Source organism: Littorina saxatilis, linkage group LG4, assembly GCF_037325665.1.
Source record: "Littorina saxatilis isolate snail1 linkage group LG4, US_GU_Lsax_2.0, whole genome shotgun sequence".
NCBI classification, from domain to species: Eukaryota; Metazoa; Mollusca; class Gastropoda; order Littorinimorpha; family Littorinidae; genus Littorina; species Littorina saxatilis.
This window is the reverse complement of record NC_090248.1, coordinates 12,843,311-12,862,836: the sequence shown is the minus strand read 5'-3', so window position 1 is coordinate 12,862,836 and position 19,526 is coordinate 12,843,311. Positions and strand designations below refer to the sequence as shown.

Sequence of the window (19,526 nt, the reverse complement as noted above, 5' to 3'; positions counted from 1 at the left end):
GGTTTTTAAAAAAAAAAAGATTTAAATAAATTTTGTGTGTGTCTCTAACAACCAAAACAATGCTGCTCTTAACCCTCAAAACAAGGCCCAGAATGCACCAGATTGCACAGATTTTAACCGTAGCAGGCGCGCGCTTGTGGCTTCGCCACTTCGCTGATTTGCCCCCCCCCCAAAAAGGAGGAACCCCCCCCCCCCCTTACAACTCATTTGGTCCGGCCCTGTCATTCTACAGAGCAGAAGTACCTGGACAATCTTCAACATGGTTCACCAGTCGACAGAGGAAAGTTCGAAGATCAACTCAGAACAGTGCTTCACAAAGTGTCTGTTAAGGAACGTGACGAATTTGTATCTCGGTTGACAGTTCGGTTCGCATTTTCAGGGGCATAGGACAATGCAAAAGTGATAGGACATTTGTCCCGAACAAAAATAAATGAATAGGACCTTTTTTTCTCGCAACAAAACGTACACTAACAGCATGGTTTCGTCTGCTTGGAGAGACACATCGCTTCGCAAAACATCCATAAAATAGCAAATCAAAGTACTGTAAATTGGAAAGTACTGACAATGTCCAGATCAAATGAAAGCATAATCGGACAATGACCACTTTGTGACAAAAACAATAGGACATAATGTCCTCTTGCATGAAAAATGTTTAGGACATTTGGAAAAAATATCCGTGTATGTCCGATGTCCAACGTGGATGTGAGCCCCTGCATTTGAGAGAACGGTGTAATTTGCATTGCACACAGAGAAACAAATCTTGACAATACAATTACAAAACTGACGCGGAAATGTTCATGTCGGGTAAAAATTTGTACATTGTAAAACGTCTTTTAATTTTGAAATTGTTTCCCTCGCCCCAAACCTCCCCGTCGCAATGAACTTTCAAGTGTTAGCGATTACTGTCTGAGTTCTGAGTCTCTCTCTCTCTCTCTCTCTCTCTCTCTCTCTCTCTCTCTCTCTCTCTCTCTCTCTCTCTCTCTCTCTCTCTCTAACTTATATTCATATGTTGTTATTACTATAAAAAAAAACACCCAACCCATTGAGCTACTTCGTTGTGCTACAACGTAGATAATAGGCTGTTGGACAACTTGAGAAGCAAGCCCCGGAATACTTAAAAAGAGTTAGAAGATTGCAAAAACTTGGAGGGAAAATTTAAATTGGCAATTTCATGTAGAGCTTTGATCGCTTTGTCCTGTGTCATTTTCTTGCCACGGATCGTTTGACTTGCTCCCTGGACTGTTATTAGGCCAATCACATAAAAGGGAGCTTTATCTTTGCTTTAGATGCAACATGCGACGGGCCTTAATTTATGGGAAAGGCTGGAAAGGTCATCTCTTGTTGTGCCTCTAATTTGGGTAATAGTTTCATAGTGTCCTTCCCTCGTCGTTCACAAAGACAGTCTCACGCTGAAAAAGACGCACACAGAGAGAGAGAGAGAGAGAGAGAGAGAGAGAGAGAGAGAGAGAGAGAGAGAGAGAGAGAGAGAGAGAGAGAGAGAGAGAGAGAGAGAGATATTTTTGACGCTTTGACACTTTATTGTCATTAGCTAATAAAAGCCTTATAGACAAGGTAAAACAACAATTTCTGCATCATTCATAAAAGGGGTAAAAGGACGAATGAACAAAACATTAATAACAACAAAAACATAGCAAACTAGTTTATGAGTACGAACAAACAAACACACCGACACGAAAGCCATAGGTAAACAAAAATATCTAAGACTAAGGGTAACAAGTCGCGTAAGGCGAAATTACTACATTTAGTCAAGCTGTGGAACTCACAGAATGAAACTGAACGTAGTCCGCCGCTAGTGCAAAAGGCAGTGAAAGTGACGAGCCTGTTTAGCGCGGTAGCGATTGCGCTGTGCTTCATAGCACGCTTTACTGTACCTCTCTTCGTTTTAACTTTCTGAGCGTGTTTTTAATCCAAACATATCATATCTATATGTTTTTGAAATCAGGAACCGACAAGGAATAAGATGAAATAGTTTTTAAAACGATTTGTGAAATTTAATTTTGATCATAATTTTTATATTTTTAATTTTCAGAGCTTGTTTTTAATCCAAATATAACATATGTATATGTTTTTGGAATCAGAAAATGACGAAGAATAAGATGAAATTGTTTTTGGATCGTTTAATAAAAAAATAATTTTAATTACAAGTTTCCGATTTTTAATGACCAAACTCACTCATTAGTTTCTAAGCCACCAAGCTGAAATGCAATACCAAACCCCGGCCTTCGTCGAAGATTGCTTTGCCAAAATTTCAATCAATTTAATGGAAAAATGAGGGTGTGACAGTGCCGCCTCAACTTTTACAAAAAGCCGGATATGACGTCATCAAAGGTATTTATCGAAAAAATGAAAAAAACGTCCGGGGATATCATACCCAGGAACTCTCATGTCCCTTCAGAAGTCTCAGCATGCTGTTTCTGTTTGGAGTTTTTACTGAAGCTGCAAAATATGTGTACACAAGGCCGAGTTCCAGGCCATTTTGACCATAATGAAGGAATCATCATGCTGAGCTTCAGACGACTGCTTTTGTGATGGTGGCTGTGTTATGGCGACTGTTTTTGATGATCACAAGGAAGCATGTTCACAACAACTTCTGTTGTGTTTGATGTTGCTTCAGTGTCGTTCACATACTTCCTTGTGTGTGGCCAAACCAAAGTGTCCACAAGATCGCCAACATTGGCCTGCATCCAGTCCATTTTCTCTTGAGAAGACAGAGATTTCAAGGGCTTGTCAAAAAAGCGTGCAGAAAGAATTCTCTCGGTGCAGTCTACTCCAAAATGCTCGCAAGCAGCTTCCACAATGTAAGCATTGACAAGAGCCAGCTCACTACAATCGTTGAAGTGAGTGGTGACATCCTTGCCATCTGCCTTTGTACGACACAGGCGTACCTTTTCTGCTCCAAGCGTGCCTGTCTCTAGGCTTTTGTCATTGTAGAGGATCTTGTAAAGGTTGACAGTAACTTCATCTGCAAATGAAAGAGTTCAAACGTAATGGGGTGCAGGTGTTCAAACGCTTTGCTGGAGTTTCGGCGGTGCACCTCAGTCGCTTGGCCCCTGAAAATCTTTTTCTTGTGAGTTGATCGCCACCGATATGCACTTTTGTGGAATGTCTGTCCGACTGACGGTATGTATGTCGGTATGTCTGTCTGTGTGTCAATATTTGTCTGTCAGTCTGCCTGCCTGCCTGCCTTATCAGTCTTTCTGTCTTCCTGTCTGCATGCCTGCCTGCCTGCCTGCCTGCCTGTCTGTCTGTCTGTCTGTCTGTCTCTGTCTCTCTCTTCTCTGAGTAATGTTTGTATTTTACTTTAAAGCACTCAAGGTGTTTTATAAGACCCACACAGTGCCCCATGCAAACTTTGCTTCAACACCTTGGAATAGCTGCAGCAAAGTTTCTCTGTATCACTGTGCAGCTCCGATGATTAACTAAAGCTACTTTATATACTCCCCTTGAAAGGTCATTTAACGTGTGCAAAGACTATGTTTGTGTATTAAATAATAAATGACAATATTTCCTAAATTTGTACAATTACATTTAGTTACACCCGTTTTTACTTCCACAAGGCATTTCAAGCACACATTTTTGATCACATCATCCTTCTCACTGCAAAATGTCGCGTGACTGTTCTCCATTTTCCATTACTTTATTATCCCATTGCTGGGACTAACTCGGGTCGCTTCCTACAAGAGTCGCGCTACCCAGGTGTGTGCGTATTTAGGTGTAATCAGCCATGTCCCAGTACTGCTTCGATGCTGTACCAAAGAAACTACAATGGGCCTTATGTACAGTGTTTGGCTGTACTCATTGACATCCGGTGTTGTTGTATTCAGGTGTTAATCGCAATGCACACAAAATACCGGTTCAGAAAACACGAACCGGTATTATGTTTTTCAACCGAATTAACCGACTTTTCGGTATACCGCTGTGGCTCTAACTGATACAACCGCGGCAGCCTGACGTGAGCAGAAACAGAGGTAGTGGAGCCACAAGCCAATCACGTCGATGAAGAATGGTCAGATACGATACGGGGTTGCAATATTTCAGCGGTCATCTGTCTCGGGCCTTGCCCATTTAAACCGACAGGAGGTGGCGAGGTCAGTTCTTGTGGGAGGGGAGAGTCGGAGGTGTTATGTGTGGAGATAATGTCCACCTCCGTCGTCTGCAAGACCTTGTGGAATTGCGCAGTGGCCCTGTGTCTAGGCTCTGACGTCATCAAGAAAACGTGGGTGTCTCCAGAAAAGTGTCAAATAATGACAGAAAACTGACTCAATACGCTCAAATGTTCTTTTTGAGAGGTACACAGTACATGTGTTAAAAGGATACATGAAATTTAATTCAGTAATTGGCAATGGATCGAGCTACCAATGCAATTACAAGCGAAGGTGTTGAATTTTGTTTACTAAAATTGTGTTTTATGTGCTTATTACAAAGTTTTTTTTGGGTCTGTACGGGAAACATCGCTTACAATAGCTTGTATGACGTCCTATCGCTGCTGTCCTACAACGTTGACATCGACGTTGGAAGGATAAGGACACAATTATCGTTCCCCCCGCGGGTTAGGGGGAAGAATTTACCCGATGCTCCCCAGCATGTCGTAAGAGGCGACTAACGGATTCTGTTTCTCCTTTTACCCTTGTTAAGTGTTTCTTGTATAGAATATAGTCAATTTTTGTAAAGATTTTAGTCAAGCAGTATGTAAGAAATGTTAAGTCCTTTGTACTGGAAACTTGCATTCTCCCAGTAAGGTAATATATTGTACTACGTTGCAAGCCCCTGGAGCAAATTTTTGATTAGTGCTTTTTTGAACAAGAAACAATTGACAAGTGGCTCTATCCCCTCCCCCCCCTTTCCCCGTCGCGATATAACCTTCGTGGTTGAAAACGACGCTAAACACCAAATAAAGAAAAGAAAAGAAACACCATTATCGTTCAAAGATGATCACTGAAGAAAAGTGGTGATACTGAACACAGCGGCAGCATCATAATCGAGTGGGTAACGCTCAGCGCAGGGAATGGATACCACCCAGCGTCAAAAGAAAACACACATTGTAGGTTTATAAAGGAACCTAATGGGTCAAAAGGTGTCTCTTATTCTCCCAAGAGCTATACTGTTTGGTTTTGGGGTTAAAACTATGACATCACACACCAGGAACACCTTATTACAGTTATTCAAATCTAAAGTGGATCTCGACGTGTGTTGTTGCGGGACATTGATTTCCCCTTGCTTCCTTCTCCAACGCTAGCTTTGTTTTGATTCCCGGCCCACGCTTTGTCCCTGATGTTAGCGTTTGCGATTTTTTTGAGAGAGGAGAACTTGTTTTGTACTCTGTTATATCATAGAGACAGCATGATGTAGACTGCACGAGTACTTGTGGTGTGTGTGGCCACCCGGCCTTGGGTCTGGGTTGGCGAGGAGAGACAGGAACAGGAATTTAAAAGGGCTCCCCAGAGAGCGTGTCCCTGCGTCATATACGAACTAGAAGCAGAAATCACGCACTAGAAATTCATAGAGGGGGTCCCGGGACGCACTTAACCTACAAAGCGCGGGTTCCGGGACGCACTCAACTTCCTCTGTCGTGCGTCCCGGATACTCTTGTCCGACTTTAGTCGTCATGCAGCTAAGCCAAAGTGCAACCACAAATTATCCCATTTTCACGCGGGAACAAAGTGTTCGTGTGTGTTGCATTTGACTTGGTACAGTCGAAGTGTCCTCCTCAAATATTCTGGTAATGAATGCGTACCAGAGTTATAATCTAAGTTTGGCAGACAAACAGAGGGAGTGAACACTATACACACCGCCATATATAAGGCGGCGTAAAAAAAAAGGTATGAAATAAAGAGACAGAAAGAGACAGAGAGAAGGTAGGGACACACACACACACACACACTCACGCATGTGGCTGACTGTTCAGTGCAACAATTCACATCCACCCTCACACGAACGAAAGAACTGAGCAAAACTATGCCTTTACCGTCAGTTGTGCTTTGGATTTTCAGGACTGCCATGTTCGCGCTGTGGACGCCGGCTTTCGTGGTGGATAGGCTGAACAACAGCACGCCAGGGGAATGTTTCTACGATCCTGAAAAGAACCAGACTTTTGTCACCATCGTCGCCGTCTTCGGTTACCATGGCAGCACAGTGGTCATGCTCTTCTGCTACATTAAGGTCAAAGGACAACAAACAAACACACAGAAACAAACAAACTTGTAAAAGTGTCATTTCTGCCATTGGATTTATTCGTTTATTCCTGTGTCTCTCTTCCCTCCTCCTCTCCGCCTACCCGACGTAAGCTGGGTGGCTACAGCCACATTACAATGCAGAGTCACTATACATCTTGTTGTTATGTAGAGCTCACTCCAAAACAGGTCCACTCCCTCTCGTGTCTCTCAGAGTTCTCTTTTACACTTGCCTAGGTTGCGCTTGGGAAAATCAATTTGTGAACTGTCTCACTTTGAACAGTTATAAATTGTATGAGTAGAGCTTCGGGTTGCAAATTAATCGCACATAACAAACATCGCGCTTCTTCTGCGAACAGAACTTCTCTGCTGGCGTCAGTCCAAACCGCGACACTTTTTAACACGCACCTTTTCGTTGTGCGCGCGCATCCCAGCGGGCAAGAGAAAATGAGGTGGTGAAGAGAAAGTGGTGGGCTTTGTTCTTGTCTCTAAATCTAGCTCTCATTCTCTTTCTCGCCGTCTCTCCGCCTCTTTCTTCGTCGAAAGTAACTGTCTTGAAAGTTGTCATTTTCCCCCCTCGTGATGTGGTAATTGAGTGCCCTTTTTGACGCAAGGACATTTTCTTTTTTTCTTTTCTTCCAGGTGTTTATGTTCGTGCGACGACGCAGCAAAGTCGGGCCTCTGCGCCGTAGAAACAACGGCCCTGACGCTGACACGACCCTCAGAGACACCGCTGTATCCAACGGACCGTCCCTTCAACCAACGACGAACATACCGAGGGAAGGCCTGTCTGGTGACGTCATGGAACTTGATGACGACAACAAGTCCAATCCGTACGTCACTGCCGTGTCAACCAATCAAGGAACAGCTGAGAAAGGAACGGGCTCAATGGAAATTCAAACCACAATCTCTGTCGTCCAAGAATCTTCCAGCAGAGGACACTTTCTTCACCCCGATGCTGCGAAATCCGAAAAAGAACAGAAACCAAAACAATTATCAGCAGACACAAATACCGGCCAGGCTCGTGACAACAACCAGACACGAGACCATAGCGTTAGCTGTATTGGTCAGAATAATCAACAATCAGATTCAGACAACATTCAGTCGCAAATAACAGCAGTACCTCAGAGAGCGAGCTACCAGCAGTCAAGTATCTCCAGCAACATGAAAACGGCACTTCGTAGAGAACAGAAAGTGTTCCGGACCTTGACCTATGTGGTGGTAGGGTATCTTATCTGCTGGATGCCTTTTCACGTGTCATTTGACGTCATGGCGATTGACAGGACTCTGGTCCCAGAGCGATTCTATGACGTGACGTATTGGTTGGCGTACTGCAACTCGGCTATCAATCCCTTCCTGTACAACTTTAGCAGTCCCGATTTTCACAGGGCTTTTAAAAGACTGATGGGGAGACGATGAAATATGTATCACCCACCCCACATCCCTTCACTATAGGCCCATTGCAGAAACTCAAGTTAACAACAGCATTTCTACTCGGCGCGCGCGGTATGAGAATCACGGGTCGTAACTCTCTGGAATTGGTCATCCGCCGCCATGTTGGATGCCTTGCACGATCTCTGACAGTGCTTGAGCGTTGGGTGGCGACTCGACAAAAGTGAAAATGACACGTTGTGTGGCCAAAAACTGCAGTCAGCAGGCACACTTTAGGATCCCTAAAGTTGTTTACCATCAGGGTGACAACTGGAAGGAAGTTACTGAGCGGAGAAGACGATTATAACTGGTTATTTTTTGCTGTGTGCAGTGCGCTAATCAACAATTGTCCATCGGTTGTGCCTTTAGAGTGAACACTGTGATAGGATGCTTTGAAAATTATACTTTGCAGTAGTTACCTGAGCTGCATTGTACCTCATTTGCCTGTCTTGAGAGCTTTATCTTGTGAATTTTGGTGCACTGTCTGCATGGTAATTTGAGATAAAAAATAAATAAATGAATATATAATAATGTATTCTTGCTTTACTTTTTACATTTAGTCAAGTTTTGACTAAATGTTTTAACGTAGAGGGGGGAATCGAGACGAGGGTCGTGGTGTGTGTGTGTGTGTGTGTGTGTGTGTGTGTGTGTGTGTGTGTCTGTCTGTCTGTGTGTCTGTCTGTCTGTGTGTGTGTGTAGAGCGATTCAGACTAAACTACTGGACCGATCTTTATGAAATTTGACATGAGAGTTCCTGGGTATAAAATCCCTAGACGTTTTTTTCATTTTTTTGATAAATGTCTTTAATGACGTCATATCTCCGGCTTTTCGTGAAAGTTGAGGCGGCACTGTCACACCCTCATTTTTCAACCAAATTGGTTGAAATTTTGGTCAAGTAATGTTCGACAAAGCCCGGACTTCGGTATTGCATTTCAGCGTGGTGGCTTAAAAATTAATTGATGACTTTGGTCATTAAAAATCTGAAAATTGTAAAAAAAAAAATTTATAAAACGATCCAAATTTACGTTCATCTTATTCTCCATCATTTTCTCATTCCAAAAACATATAAATATGTTATATTTGGATTAAAAACAAGCTCTGAAAATTAATTATATAAAAATTATTATCAAAATTAAATTGTCGAAATCAATTTAAAAACACTTTCATCTTATTCCTTGTCGGTTCCTCATTCCAAAAACATATAGATATGATATGTTTGGATTAAAAACACGCTCAGAAAGTTAAAACAAAGAGAGGTACAGAAAAGCGTGCTATCCTTCTTAGCGCAACTACTACCCCGCTCTTCTTGTCAATTTCACTGCCTTTGCCATGAGCGGTGGACTGACGATGCTACGAGTATACGGTCTTGCTGCGTTGCATTGCGTTCAGTTTCATTCTGTGAGTTCGACAGCTACTTGACTAAATGTTGTATTTTCGCCTTACGCGACATGTTATGTTGTGCTGTTGTGTTAAAAAGGCAGATCCCCTTTGGACTCATGCATGCACAGTTTTCTTCATTTTGTCTGCATACACAGTGAAATACGCAAAAAGAACAAGAGTGCAATGAAGAAGACTAACAAAGACGGCATCCAATATGGCGGCGCGAAGAGAGTATGAGCGGAGTTGTGCCCCTTAGGGCTAAAGCTAGCCGATCCATTTGATAACGTCACGCCGAGTAAGAAGAATGAATTGGACCTATACATGAATGTAATCAATGGGGAAAATGCTGAGCTACTGCATGGTTCAAAACACTGGTTGACCTTTTTGAACTTGAAACTGACGAGAAGACTGTGTATGCCCCAAAAAGTCTCATCCTCTCCGCTTCTGTGTATTGTGCCAGTATACAACCCCCCTCCAAATCATTTAAGAATGGATCGGTGGAATAAAGGTTTGAATACCGGCCCGTGTGAGGATATGTCATCAGTCCGCTCGAAGCAGGACAAGCATAAGATATATCCTATGTGTGTGTGTGTGTGTGTGTGTGTGTGTGTGTGTGTGTGTGTGTGTGTGTGTGTGTGTGTGTGTGTGTGAGTGGTTATGTCTGTCTGTCTGTTTGTTTGTTTGCTCCTTTCACTTCATGTAGGCCTAATAAGTTCATCAATCGTTTAAAATACAGCTTCTGTAACTTGTTGTTGTTGTTGTGTGTGTGTGTACGTGAGTGTGTGTGTCTGTGTGTGTGCCACGGTGTGTGTGTGTGCGGTGTGTCAGTGTGTGTGTCTGTCTGTGTGTGTGGTGGTGGGGGGGGTAACGACAAGGATTGCCTTGACATTTGGAAAACTCGGCCTAAACTTTTAAAAGTTTTATGGTCATCGGTTCGGAGGCAATATTTCAGAAGACAATAACACCTCGCAACATCACTGCGGGATACTTAACTTTTCTTGTGTTGCAATCACTGTAACGACCAGTACTTCCAAACGTTCAGTCAATTGTTTTCATGTGAAGATATTTCGTCTTTATGATGTCGCAACCCGATCAGCACGACTGAACATGCTGAGGCGACGTTTGATAGTCGTCCTGAGTTGGCTTGGTGACCCTAACACTCCCTGGGACAACTTCCGCCCGCTTCTGTGGCTCTGTCGACGCCCGTTTTAACCGCTTGCTTTCGGCCTTTATGTGATGGGGTGGAAGGAGGAGGAAGTAGATTGATTGAGTAGTGGGTGAAGTAGTCACCTAATAGAAGTAGACCCCGAAGTAAGGAGAACGCCATGTTGTTGCCTCCTTTTGTGTCTTGCACTGAACGAACAACTAGGCCTACACTCTTGTTCTCGTCTTGGACTTTACCGTCAACCGTGTAGGGAATGATTATCTAGTAGTTCACTGGCACAGACCGACGAATCACTTGATGCAACATGAAACTCTGGAAAACCATGGCTGTCAATTCACATTTCTCTTTTATTCCTATTCCTCTCCTCGCCAACCCAGCCCGAAGGCCGGGAGGCCACACCAATAGTACAACATGATGATGCAGTCTACATGCTGTCTATGTAAACAGAGATCTTCATTAAATAATAAACTGAACATCAGCAAAACATCAAAGCAATTATTAATAAGGTTTGAAAAGCTTGACTTACTATGTTAAATAGTGGATTGAAGGCTGAAAACGTCATTTACAAATTACATCTGAGATGGGGAGGGCGGGTGGGGGGAGTGCTGAAAGTGTGGATGAGAATTAAAAAAAAAAATGCTGAGTGACAACAGGGAGGTTAAAGGCTTCCCTTTTGGTAGTGTTCATTAATTAATTCCTATTGTTTACATGTGCCAATAATGTTATAAAACTGTACCTAAGGGGATATAATAACGATTGGCTGTAGCTTTCAAACACAGAAAAAAGTATTTCAGTATTGCAATGCAAAGTGGTTTTGATAGTGTCGAATGTAAACAGAACAGTCTCAAAGTGAAAGTGGATGTTTTCCGGAAATTGCGAAGTTAAAAAGAATACAGAAAAGCGCGCTTTCCTGCTTAGCACAATACGCTACCGCGCTAATCTGGCGTGTCAATAATATCACTACGTTTTGGACGTGGAAGGTGAGCGATTTCCTTCACGCGGGTATTGACGACGCTGTACTGTCTGTGTTGACGGTCTAAAAATAGCCCAACCTCTGCTTTGAGACCCATGTTCACCACCGCCCTCAGCTAATTCAAGAAATCACCCCCCTCCTGCTAGGTCACGTGCACTCAAGTTAACCTCTGCTTTGACCTGTGTGCCAAGAGTCAGATGAGAGAGAGAGAAAGCGAGAGCGAGAGAGAGAGACACACACACACACATAGACAGAGACAGACATAGAAAGACAGAAGCGGAGAGACTCAGAGGGAGACACAGACAAAGACATATATACAGAGAGAGAGAGAGAGAGAGAGAGAGAGAGAGAGAGAGAGAGAGAGAGAGAGAGAGAGAGAGAGAGAGAGAGAGAGAGAGAGAGAGAGAGAGAGAGAGAGAGAGAGAGAGAGAGAGAGAGAGAAATGTAACTGATCTCGTGAGAACGGTTGAGGCCTTGCAAGGTTTTGACGGCAACAATAATTATTGTAGTTCTCTAAGACTTTATTTCTGTTTGATTTGTAATATGTTGGGAAGACATATTTATCAACTAGAGGAATACCCGGCTTCGCCGGGGTGAATCGCGAGACAGATACAGCCAGCGTGGCGGTTCACCACAATCACCTTTGAAGGCGAAGTCCTGTCAAACGGGATTGAGAATTTTAGAGATTATTTCTAAGCCCTATATTATCTGTTATGGCTTCTCAAATGCCAGAACATACAGACAGTTAAAATTAATATTAAAAGTCCTACGGTTTTGAGCCATTAAGGACTTGAGTGTTTGTCCGCTTTCAAAAAGAGGAAAGAAAGAAATAAAAAATAAGGAGAGGAGGGCAGGGGGTGGGGTTGAGTTGATAATGCTCTGTGGAATTTGTTAAAATGAAAAGTAGTTAAGATGTTTCTTGGTAAGAATTATAAGTCTGTATTCTATATCTTGAATAACGGGTTTGTAAAATGATTTTTTTTTTAATTCAAATCGAGTTAAAAAGTGGAACCTTTCAGGATCACCAATAAAACCAAATAGATGAGCAAGTAAGAGGAACACGAACAATAAATCTCAAAACTTTTTACAAATAAAAGGATTAAAATGTAAGCCACGAAGGCCGTGGTAATAAAAACAATATGTACAGTTTGGCGACTAGTGGGCCTTGGGTGAGGATATGTTGTCTAGAGGGTAGTCGCTGGAATCAGGAGGGATGGCGGGAGCCACTCGACCTCAAACTGAAACACGCTGATGTGATAATCTGGGCTTAGTTATACCCACAGCCCCATGTCCGAGTCCCTGACCAGTCGGCACAGCAGCAAGCTGTGTGACCAGCCTAGAGAACTGCTACTGCGCAAATAATCCTGGGGACTCAGACCATGGAGCTGCATATGGTCATATAAGGTTTTAAAGGTAATTCTATTTGTAGCGCATGGAGCGAAAATGTGTTGAAATGAATAGGGTTCTCCACAATGGCAGGACTTGTTAGAGATATGGAAGCGGCAGCCGCCGGCACGGAGGCGTCTGAAGATAGTGAGGAGGTTTGTTGGGAGATCGGGGTGTAGATCGTTCATATCAATGGGTTGATAGGACAGAGATGTTACGTACTGACTTCGAATGAGTTTACGGATTTTACTGTAGAACTCGGTTACTGAGTAGCCGATGTTAGTGTTAGCTGGGCTAGATTCTGCCGCTTCTTTGGCAGCGACATCCGCCAGTTCATTTCCCCGGACCCCTACGTGAGAGGGGACCCAGAGAAATGATACGGATGTGCCGGATGAGATTAACTGGTGACATATAAAGAGGATTTCTCTTTGTAGCTCTGCCCGATTTGATGTGTTTCGATGCAGAGCTTGTAATGAAGAGCGCGAGTCAGAGCAGAAAACTACCGCACGCGGTGTGACTGGGAGGTCATTTATAAAAGTGCATGCCATGAGCAAGGCAAATAGCTCGGCTGAGAATATGGAGATGTCTTTATTAAGAGTATATTTCCTTGAGATTTTGAGATCTGGGATCACAAAGGCGCAGCCAACGCTGCCGTCTGCAAATTTGGATCCGTCAGTAAAGACTTTTAAATGCTCCGAGAATTTGTAGTTTAGGGTTTCTTTTGTAACAGTAGCCAGGTAGACATACAGACAGCCAAAAGTCGCCAGACCCCATCACAAACAGAACTCTACAATCCACAGGTGTTGCCTCCACACACACACACACACACACACACACACACACATAGACACAGACACAGAAGCCGTATATATCTATCTATATCTATAAATATATAGAGATAGATGACAGTGGACTTTTCGCGTGGCTATATAAATTGATTCGACCTTTTCACTTTTACAGTAAGTTACGGGTACATGCAAGGAAAGCCCACAACTTCTAAGGCGAACAACTCTGCAGAGTCTGCTGTGAAGGGCGACGGTAGTCTCCCTGTCACACTCGACCCCCTTTGAATGAACTTAGGTCACTCCCAGGTGGAATGGGAACAGCACGAAAATGATTCAGTGGCCTGAACATTTCATGTCGAGTCCCATCGCTGTCGACGACGCCAAATGTAACTGAGTGCCTAAACACCACAATCACCTTTGAAGGCGAAGTCCACTCAAACGGGATTGAGATTAACTGTTATGGCTTATCGAAGGAAGGCTTGAACTTACTGACACGTTAAAATTAATATTAAAAGTCCTACGGTTTTGAGCCATTAAGGACTTGAGTGTTTGTCCGCTTTCAAAAAGAGGAAAGAAAGAAACAAAAAATAAGGAGAGGAGGGCAGGGGGTGGGGTTGAGTTACTGACACACCAATGCCGCTAGACCACATCACAAACAGAACTCTACAATCCACAGGTGTTGCCCACACACACACACACAAACACACACACACACAGAGAAGCCGTATATATATATGTATATCTATTTCTATAAATATATAGAGATAGATGACAGTGTATTTTTCGCGTGGCTATAAATTGATTCGACCTTTTTACTTTTACAGTAAGAACAACTTACGGGTGCAATCGTGACATTCTAAAAAGAGTAACGTAGTAACGGGAATATGGATTGACGGAGGAAGGGAGATAATCGCGGCTGAAAACACTGGAGAAGATAAGGAAGAGTTACTGGTAGTGGATCCCGACAACAACAACAACCAACAACAACAAAATCGGTTCAGCGCGCACAGCGCTGCGCGCTGAGAGCACGTGTTGAAATATCTCATCGATGAGGTTGTGTCCGGGGTGTAGCTGAATACGGTGTCCAAATTTGAAAAAGATCCACCGAGAACTTTGGCCGTGCATCGCGAACAGACAGACAGACAGACAGACAGACACTAGTCGTATATATATATATACTAGATGATTACCCGCTTCGCCGGGTACCGGCTTCGCCGGGAAAAAGTAGAGCCGAATACCAGGCTGCGCCTGGGCCAGCCGGGTGTACGCCGGCTTCGCCGGCTTAGGAAGGAAAGGAGATAAACGCACAAAACACTGGAGACCTTCTAAAAATAGTAACATGCAGTGACCTTCTAAAAATAGTAACGTAGTAACGGGAATATGGATTGACGCCACGCGGAGGAAGGGAGATAATCGCGGCTGAAAACACTGGAGAAGATAAGGAAGAGTTACTGGTAGTGGATCCCGACCAAAAAAACCAACAAAAAAAAATAAAAAATCGGTTCAGCGCGCACAGCACTGAGGGCACGTGTTGAAATATCTCATCGATGAGGTTGTGTCCGGGGTGTAGCTGAATACGGTGTCCAAATTTGAAAAAGATCCACCGAGAACTTTGGCCGTTCCTCGCGAACAGACAGACAGACAGACAGACAGACACTAGTCGTATATATATATAGATAGATTGATCAACAAAATAAAACAATACAAAACGACACAACATTGTCAGGGGCGGATCAGTTGCTTCGTAAGGGGGGGTGCACTTTGAATTGAAAGTGAATGTGATGGGCGCGAAGCGCCCGAATTTGCTAGGGGGGTCCGGGGGCATGCCCCCCCGGAAATTTTTTTTGTTATAAGAAGCAAAATGGTGCCATCTGGTGCCATTTGAACTTAGAAATGGTCATAGAATCAGCTTTCCAAATTTTTTTATTTTTTATTTTTTGCTGGAGGGGGGGTGCACCTGCACCCTGTGCACCCCCCCCCCTCGTCCGCCCCTGATTTTTAAAATCATTATTCGCCAACGTTGAACGTTTACGAAGGCCTCAATCTTCCCGCGCCGTATACCAGATTAATAGGTGCTTGATTTTGGTATTTTGATTTTACATAACATTAAACCTTTCTTGGGGTTCATGGTCATGGCAACAGCCATAATAATATTATATCATGTATAATATTACATTTCAGCATATGTGAATTACATGTCATTATGCCAAACTGTCATACATTTTTATTCCCACATCATTCTGATTGATAACAACCAAACCTACTATCAGTGGACACATCCAAATGCAAGCGCCTGTTCTTGACAACTTGCCACTGATCTAAAAATATAGATCAGTGCAACTTGCTGGGTCCTTTGCCGCCACAGACACTGTTTAGCCTGTAGGTAAAATGTACAATGTATTTTCTGATTTGTGCACAAAAGCTTTTTTTCTTTTTTCTTTTTTTTTAACATAACAATGTTTAATGTCACTGTATGTTTGAAAGACCATGGTCACATTTGTAAAACAAATGTTAAAGGAAAAGTCCAAAGTTTTCAAGTATCTCCAAAAAATTGAAAATCGAATGCCAAATGTTACAAACATCTCTGGAAAAATATTGTAAAAATTGAAAAAAAATTGTTGTTGTAGTTGAAGATTTAGTGTTGCGGGGCTAACCAAGACAAGTCGCCTGGGGTCAAGTAGTGGTCACGTGGTTTTCGGTGCACTGTGACGTCGGTGCACTGTGACGTCACAAGGTTTTGTGTTGATTCTACCTGACTAGTACCAGCTTGATTTTCACACAGAAAAGTCACCACTGTATGCCCGAAAAGAATGCCTCGGTGGAGAGCAGCCGCAAACTGCAACAACTCGTCAATGTCCCCAGGCATTTCATAGCACACTTTCCCTCATAAAACTATGAGTCTCTTGTGGAAATGGAAGAGGTGTGTGCAGCACAAGCGTGCAGATTTCAAAGTGTCGGGCACTTTCTGGACACAAATTTCGCCATTTTTCTGCAGCACAAAAGTTGGCGTTTCATTCCTGTTACAAATGTTTTGACCACTGGCAGTGTCTTCCCTTCATAAAAGTCCGGAGAGGGCAGTATTACGCGAGGCTGGTACAGTCGACGAGCCATCGAAACTCCGAGGCGACATACGAACAGCGGATTATCTCACAAGAAGGAATGCGTTGAAGGTCAGAGTACATGCTTTTATTTTCATGCATATGTTCTGCGCGAAGTTAGAATCCGGTTTCATTCTAGAATGGACCGGGTCCAGGTTGGAATTCTTACCCTGCGCAAGTACAGGGGTGCCATTCTAGAATGAAACCCTTGTTGCTGGTCCATTCTAGAATCGGCCGTGCGCAAGGTTGGAATTTGGGTCCAAGTTGGAATAGTCATTTCAGTTAGACTATCACACAGCCAAAGCCACAAATGTGGATTTTCTGTTTGTTTTTGTTTTTTGTGTGTTTGGTTGGTTTTTTTTCTCGGGTTTTTTACACTTTACTCAAAGACATCGTGAATTGGGATTGTGATGTTCTGAAAGTGATTACGATTTTGAGAGACACTCAGCACTGATCGCTACGAACGGAAATTTCCGGACTGACAGTGTTTTGCCGATCTCGCTTGTAACTTTTAATCTTATTCATATACATGAAGTTGGTCTTCTGAATTGTGAAGATAAAGTATTTAGCTTTGTATCGATATATAATATGACTATATAGTTTGAGCGAGGGAAAGGCTTTTTTTTTTTTTTTTTTTTTTTGTTAACTAGCTTTAACGTTCTATCAGGCATGCGCCTCTTAAGAACGGTGCTGCTTTGACCACAAGACTCGCAGCCATAGCAAACCCCTCGTTATGAGCGCCGACCACAAAGAAAGCAATTGGCTGCGGTGGGCCCCACGAAAATCGGCAAAGGCGAGGCTAGTTTCTGAAGAAAATCGTCTCTGTTTTCTCCAAAATGACATATCATCCCATAACTGGCGTTTGTATTTCGACATAAGGTCTTGTGGCATCTAATCATCGATTTCATTCTTTCATTTGATTCATTTGTGAACGCTGAGCTTCGAGTATTTATGCTTTTCAGGGAAAATTTTTGAAAATTCTGACTTTCCACAGTTATTACGGAAAATCAAGCTTGTCAATCAAGATGCTGTGAATTGGAATGTCATTACTAATCATTAGTTGACCTCTGGCTCAAGTGGTGTCATCTTGCTACACGGTTGAATTGCAATTCGTCAATCTCTGCCGTCACTGGGCACTGAGAACGTCAGGAGCCTGTATTTTTTTCAAGGGCAATCAGAGGTTATTTGAAAGTATGACATGGTATAATGTTGTGATTTTGGAGAGAAAAATTAATTGACTGTCATTGCAATGAGGCTTGGTCAGAAATAAAGGGTATTCACTGATTTTAAGCTACAATTCAGTTGCTTGGAAATGACAGACCTCCAATCCATTTGTAAATCAAGTGAACTCTCTTGAATGATTGGTACTTCCTCTACAAATAAATGTGCACCAGGATATAATTCTTGGAACTTTGTTCTTTTGTGTAGTAGTAATGCAGGGCTGTAGGAGTTTGAAACGTGGGCATATCACAGTTTGGAAGGTAGGGATTCTGATAGATTAAATAAAAACTGTCAAACTTTTAGGCATGGAATTCCCCTTTGAGAGTATTTGTTGTGGTAGTACTACTACTATGAATTGCTTTCAATGTTTTCCCATAATATTATAAAACCAGACAAAAGTTGTTGTTGATTTCTGTTTTTGTTAATGTCAACTTTTTTTTAAACCTGTGACAACAGCTCTATAACTCACTCTGTCCTTCTGTTGGTATGTCTGTCGGTTAGTCGGTCTGACCGTCTGTCTGTCTGTCTGTCAAAAAAATTGTCAAAAAAACGGATTTTTTTCAGGGGTAGACAAATCAGCCCCATTTTATCAAAGGGAAGGTGCAGGTGGAGATAATTCAAGGGAAGACAACTCTGTCTTACCTACAAACATTACGGCCCCCTTTATTCAAGGGTTTCATTCTAGAATGGCACCCCTGTACTTGCGCAGGGTTAGAATTCCAACCTGGACCCGGTCCATTCTAGAATGAAACCGGATTCTAACTTCGCGCAGAACATTTACACGTAAACATTGTTTTGCTGCGCAGCGAATACGAATTGGTGCAGAACAGTGTGTCTGGGTACGGCTGATATTCGCTGGAGTACAGATGCGCCACAGGCTAGATCTACAGAGTTACAGAACGGTCTGAGCTGAGCTAAGAGTAAGAGTAAAAAGTAGTCAGGGTTGTGGACACGTAAGACAATGCGTGTGTCACGTTATCTATTCTATTCAGTGACCCAGGCATGGTACTCTTCCGCCGATCGGCGGAAATCCGCCGAAAACGAAAATCTGAAGAAAAAAAAATAAAATAAAATAAAATAAATAAATAAATAAATAAAAATCTGCTGATTGACTTGAGATTATTATTTTTTCTTACTCAAGCCTTGTTATCTTTCACTTATATCCCTCTCAGCTTCAAGGAGAGGGCACTAAACACATTTGAATTAGTAAAAAGTCGTCAGCTTCAGGGGGCCTTGCCCCCTGACCCCCACAAGGGGCGCTGCCCCTTGACCCCGCCAGGGGGCCTGAGCGGCCCCCTGGACCCCCGGCTTTATTTCAGCTGAAACTGCCATTCCTTCAGTACCATGCCTACAGTCGCAAACTATGCCCTGATATCAATTCATGAAATTGGCAGCGTTTGCTGGAAGCATGGTTTAATGCTATTTTTACCAGATCTAAGCATTTGGTGGATGTGCAACCGGTAAGGTAAACAGACACCTGCATGCTAGAGACAAGAAGATTACGAATTGTGCAGGGAATTAATCTTTCTGCATTGACTGAGAGACACAAAACCAGTCTAATTGCTACAACATGGATACACATCCAGACGACTTCCAGAGGGTGTCTAAATGTTCAGTGTACTGTATAGATCTATGAGAAGCATACTTTCGAATTGATTTATACTCACACTCATTTTCTCTCTTCTTTTACTTCCAGACCTTATTCTAGCTTTGCAAAAAACGAGAAAGTGTCTTTGACAGATACCATCCAAATAATACATTATGAAAACAAGTACAAGTTCATTTCTACTCATGTTAATCGTTTATGCTTTCTGTGCTGAGCGACATATGGATTGAATTTCTTTCGTAACTCACCTCCCGTCAACCTGCAAAACTATATATCTGTAAAAGTAGTTT

The 19,526-nt window shown here is 42.8% G+C and overlaps 2 protein-coding genes across 2 annotated transcripts; one reads left to right on the top strand and one right to left on the bottom strand.

The window, feature by feature from the left end:
* Positions 1 to 1,524: 1,524 nt before the first annotated feature.
* Positions 1,525 to 6,097, bottom strand: LOC138963987 (uncharacterized). The gene is made up of 2 exons (XM_070335849.1): positions 5,987 to 6,097; positions 1,525 to 2,983 (listed from the first exon to the last, which is right to left on the bottom strand). The coding sequence occupies exons 1-2, from the start codon at positions 6,018 to 6,020 to the stop codon at positions 2,562 to 2,564; spliced, it is 456 nt and encodes a 151-aa protein (XP_070191950.1). The 5' UTR covers positions 6,021 to 6,097; the 3' UTR covers positions 1,525 to 2,561.
* LOC138963986 (alpha-2B adrenergic receptor-like) lies at positions 6,019 to 7,610 on the top strand. The gene is made up of 2 exons (XM_070335848.1): positions 6,019 to 6,180; positions 6,834 to 7,610. Exons 1-2 carry the CDS (start codon positions 6,019 to 6,021, stop codon positions 7,608 to 7,610), a joined length of 939 nt encoding a protein of 312 aa, XP_070191949.1.
* Positions 7,611 to 19,526: the final 11,916 nt, after the last annotated feature.

Coding starts and splice junctions, on each gene's coding strand:
- LOC138963987 (XM_070335849.1), bottom strand. CDS start 6,020: ATGGCAGTCCTGAAAATCCAAAGCACAACTGACG. Junction 2,984..5,986: donor AATCCAAAGCACAACTGACG/GTAAAGGCATAG, acceptor TTTCATTTGCAG/ATGAAGTTACTGTCAACCTT.
- LOC138963986 (XM_070335848.1), top strand. CDS start 6,019: ATGTTCGCGCTGTGGACGCCGGCTTTCGTGGTGGATAGGCTGAACAAC. Junction 6,181..6,833: donor TGCTCTTCTGCTACATTAAG/GTCAAAGGACAA, acceptor CTTTTCTTCCAG/GTGTTTATGTTCGTGCGACG.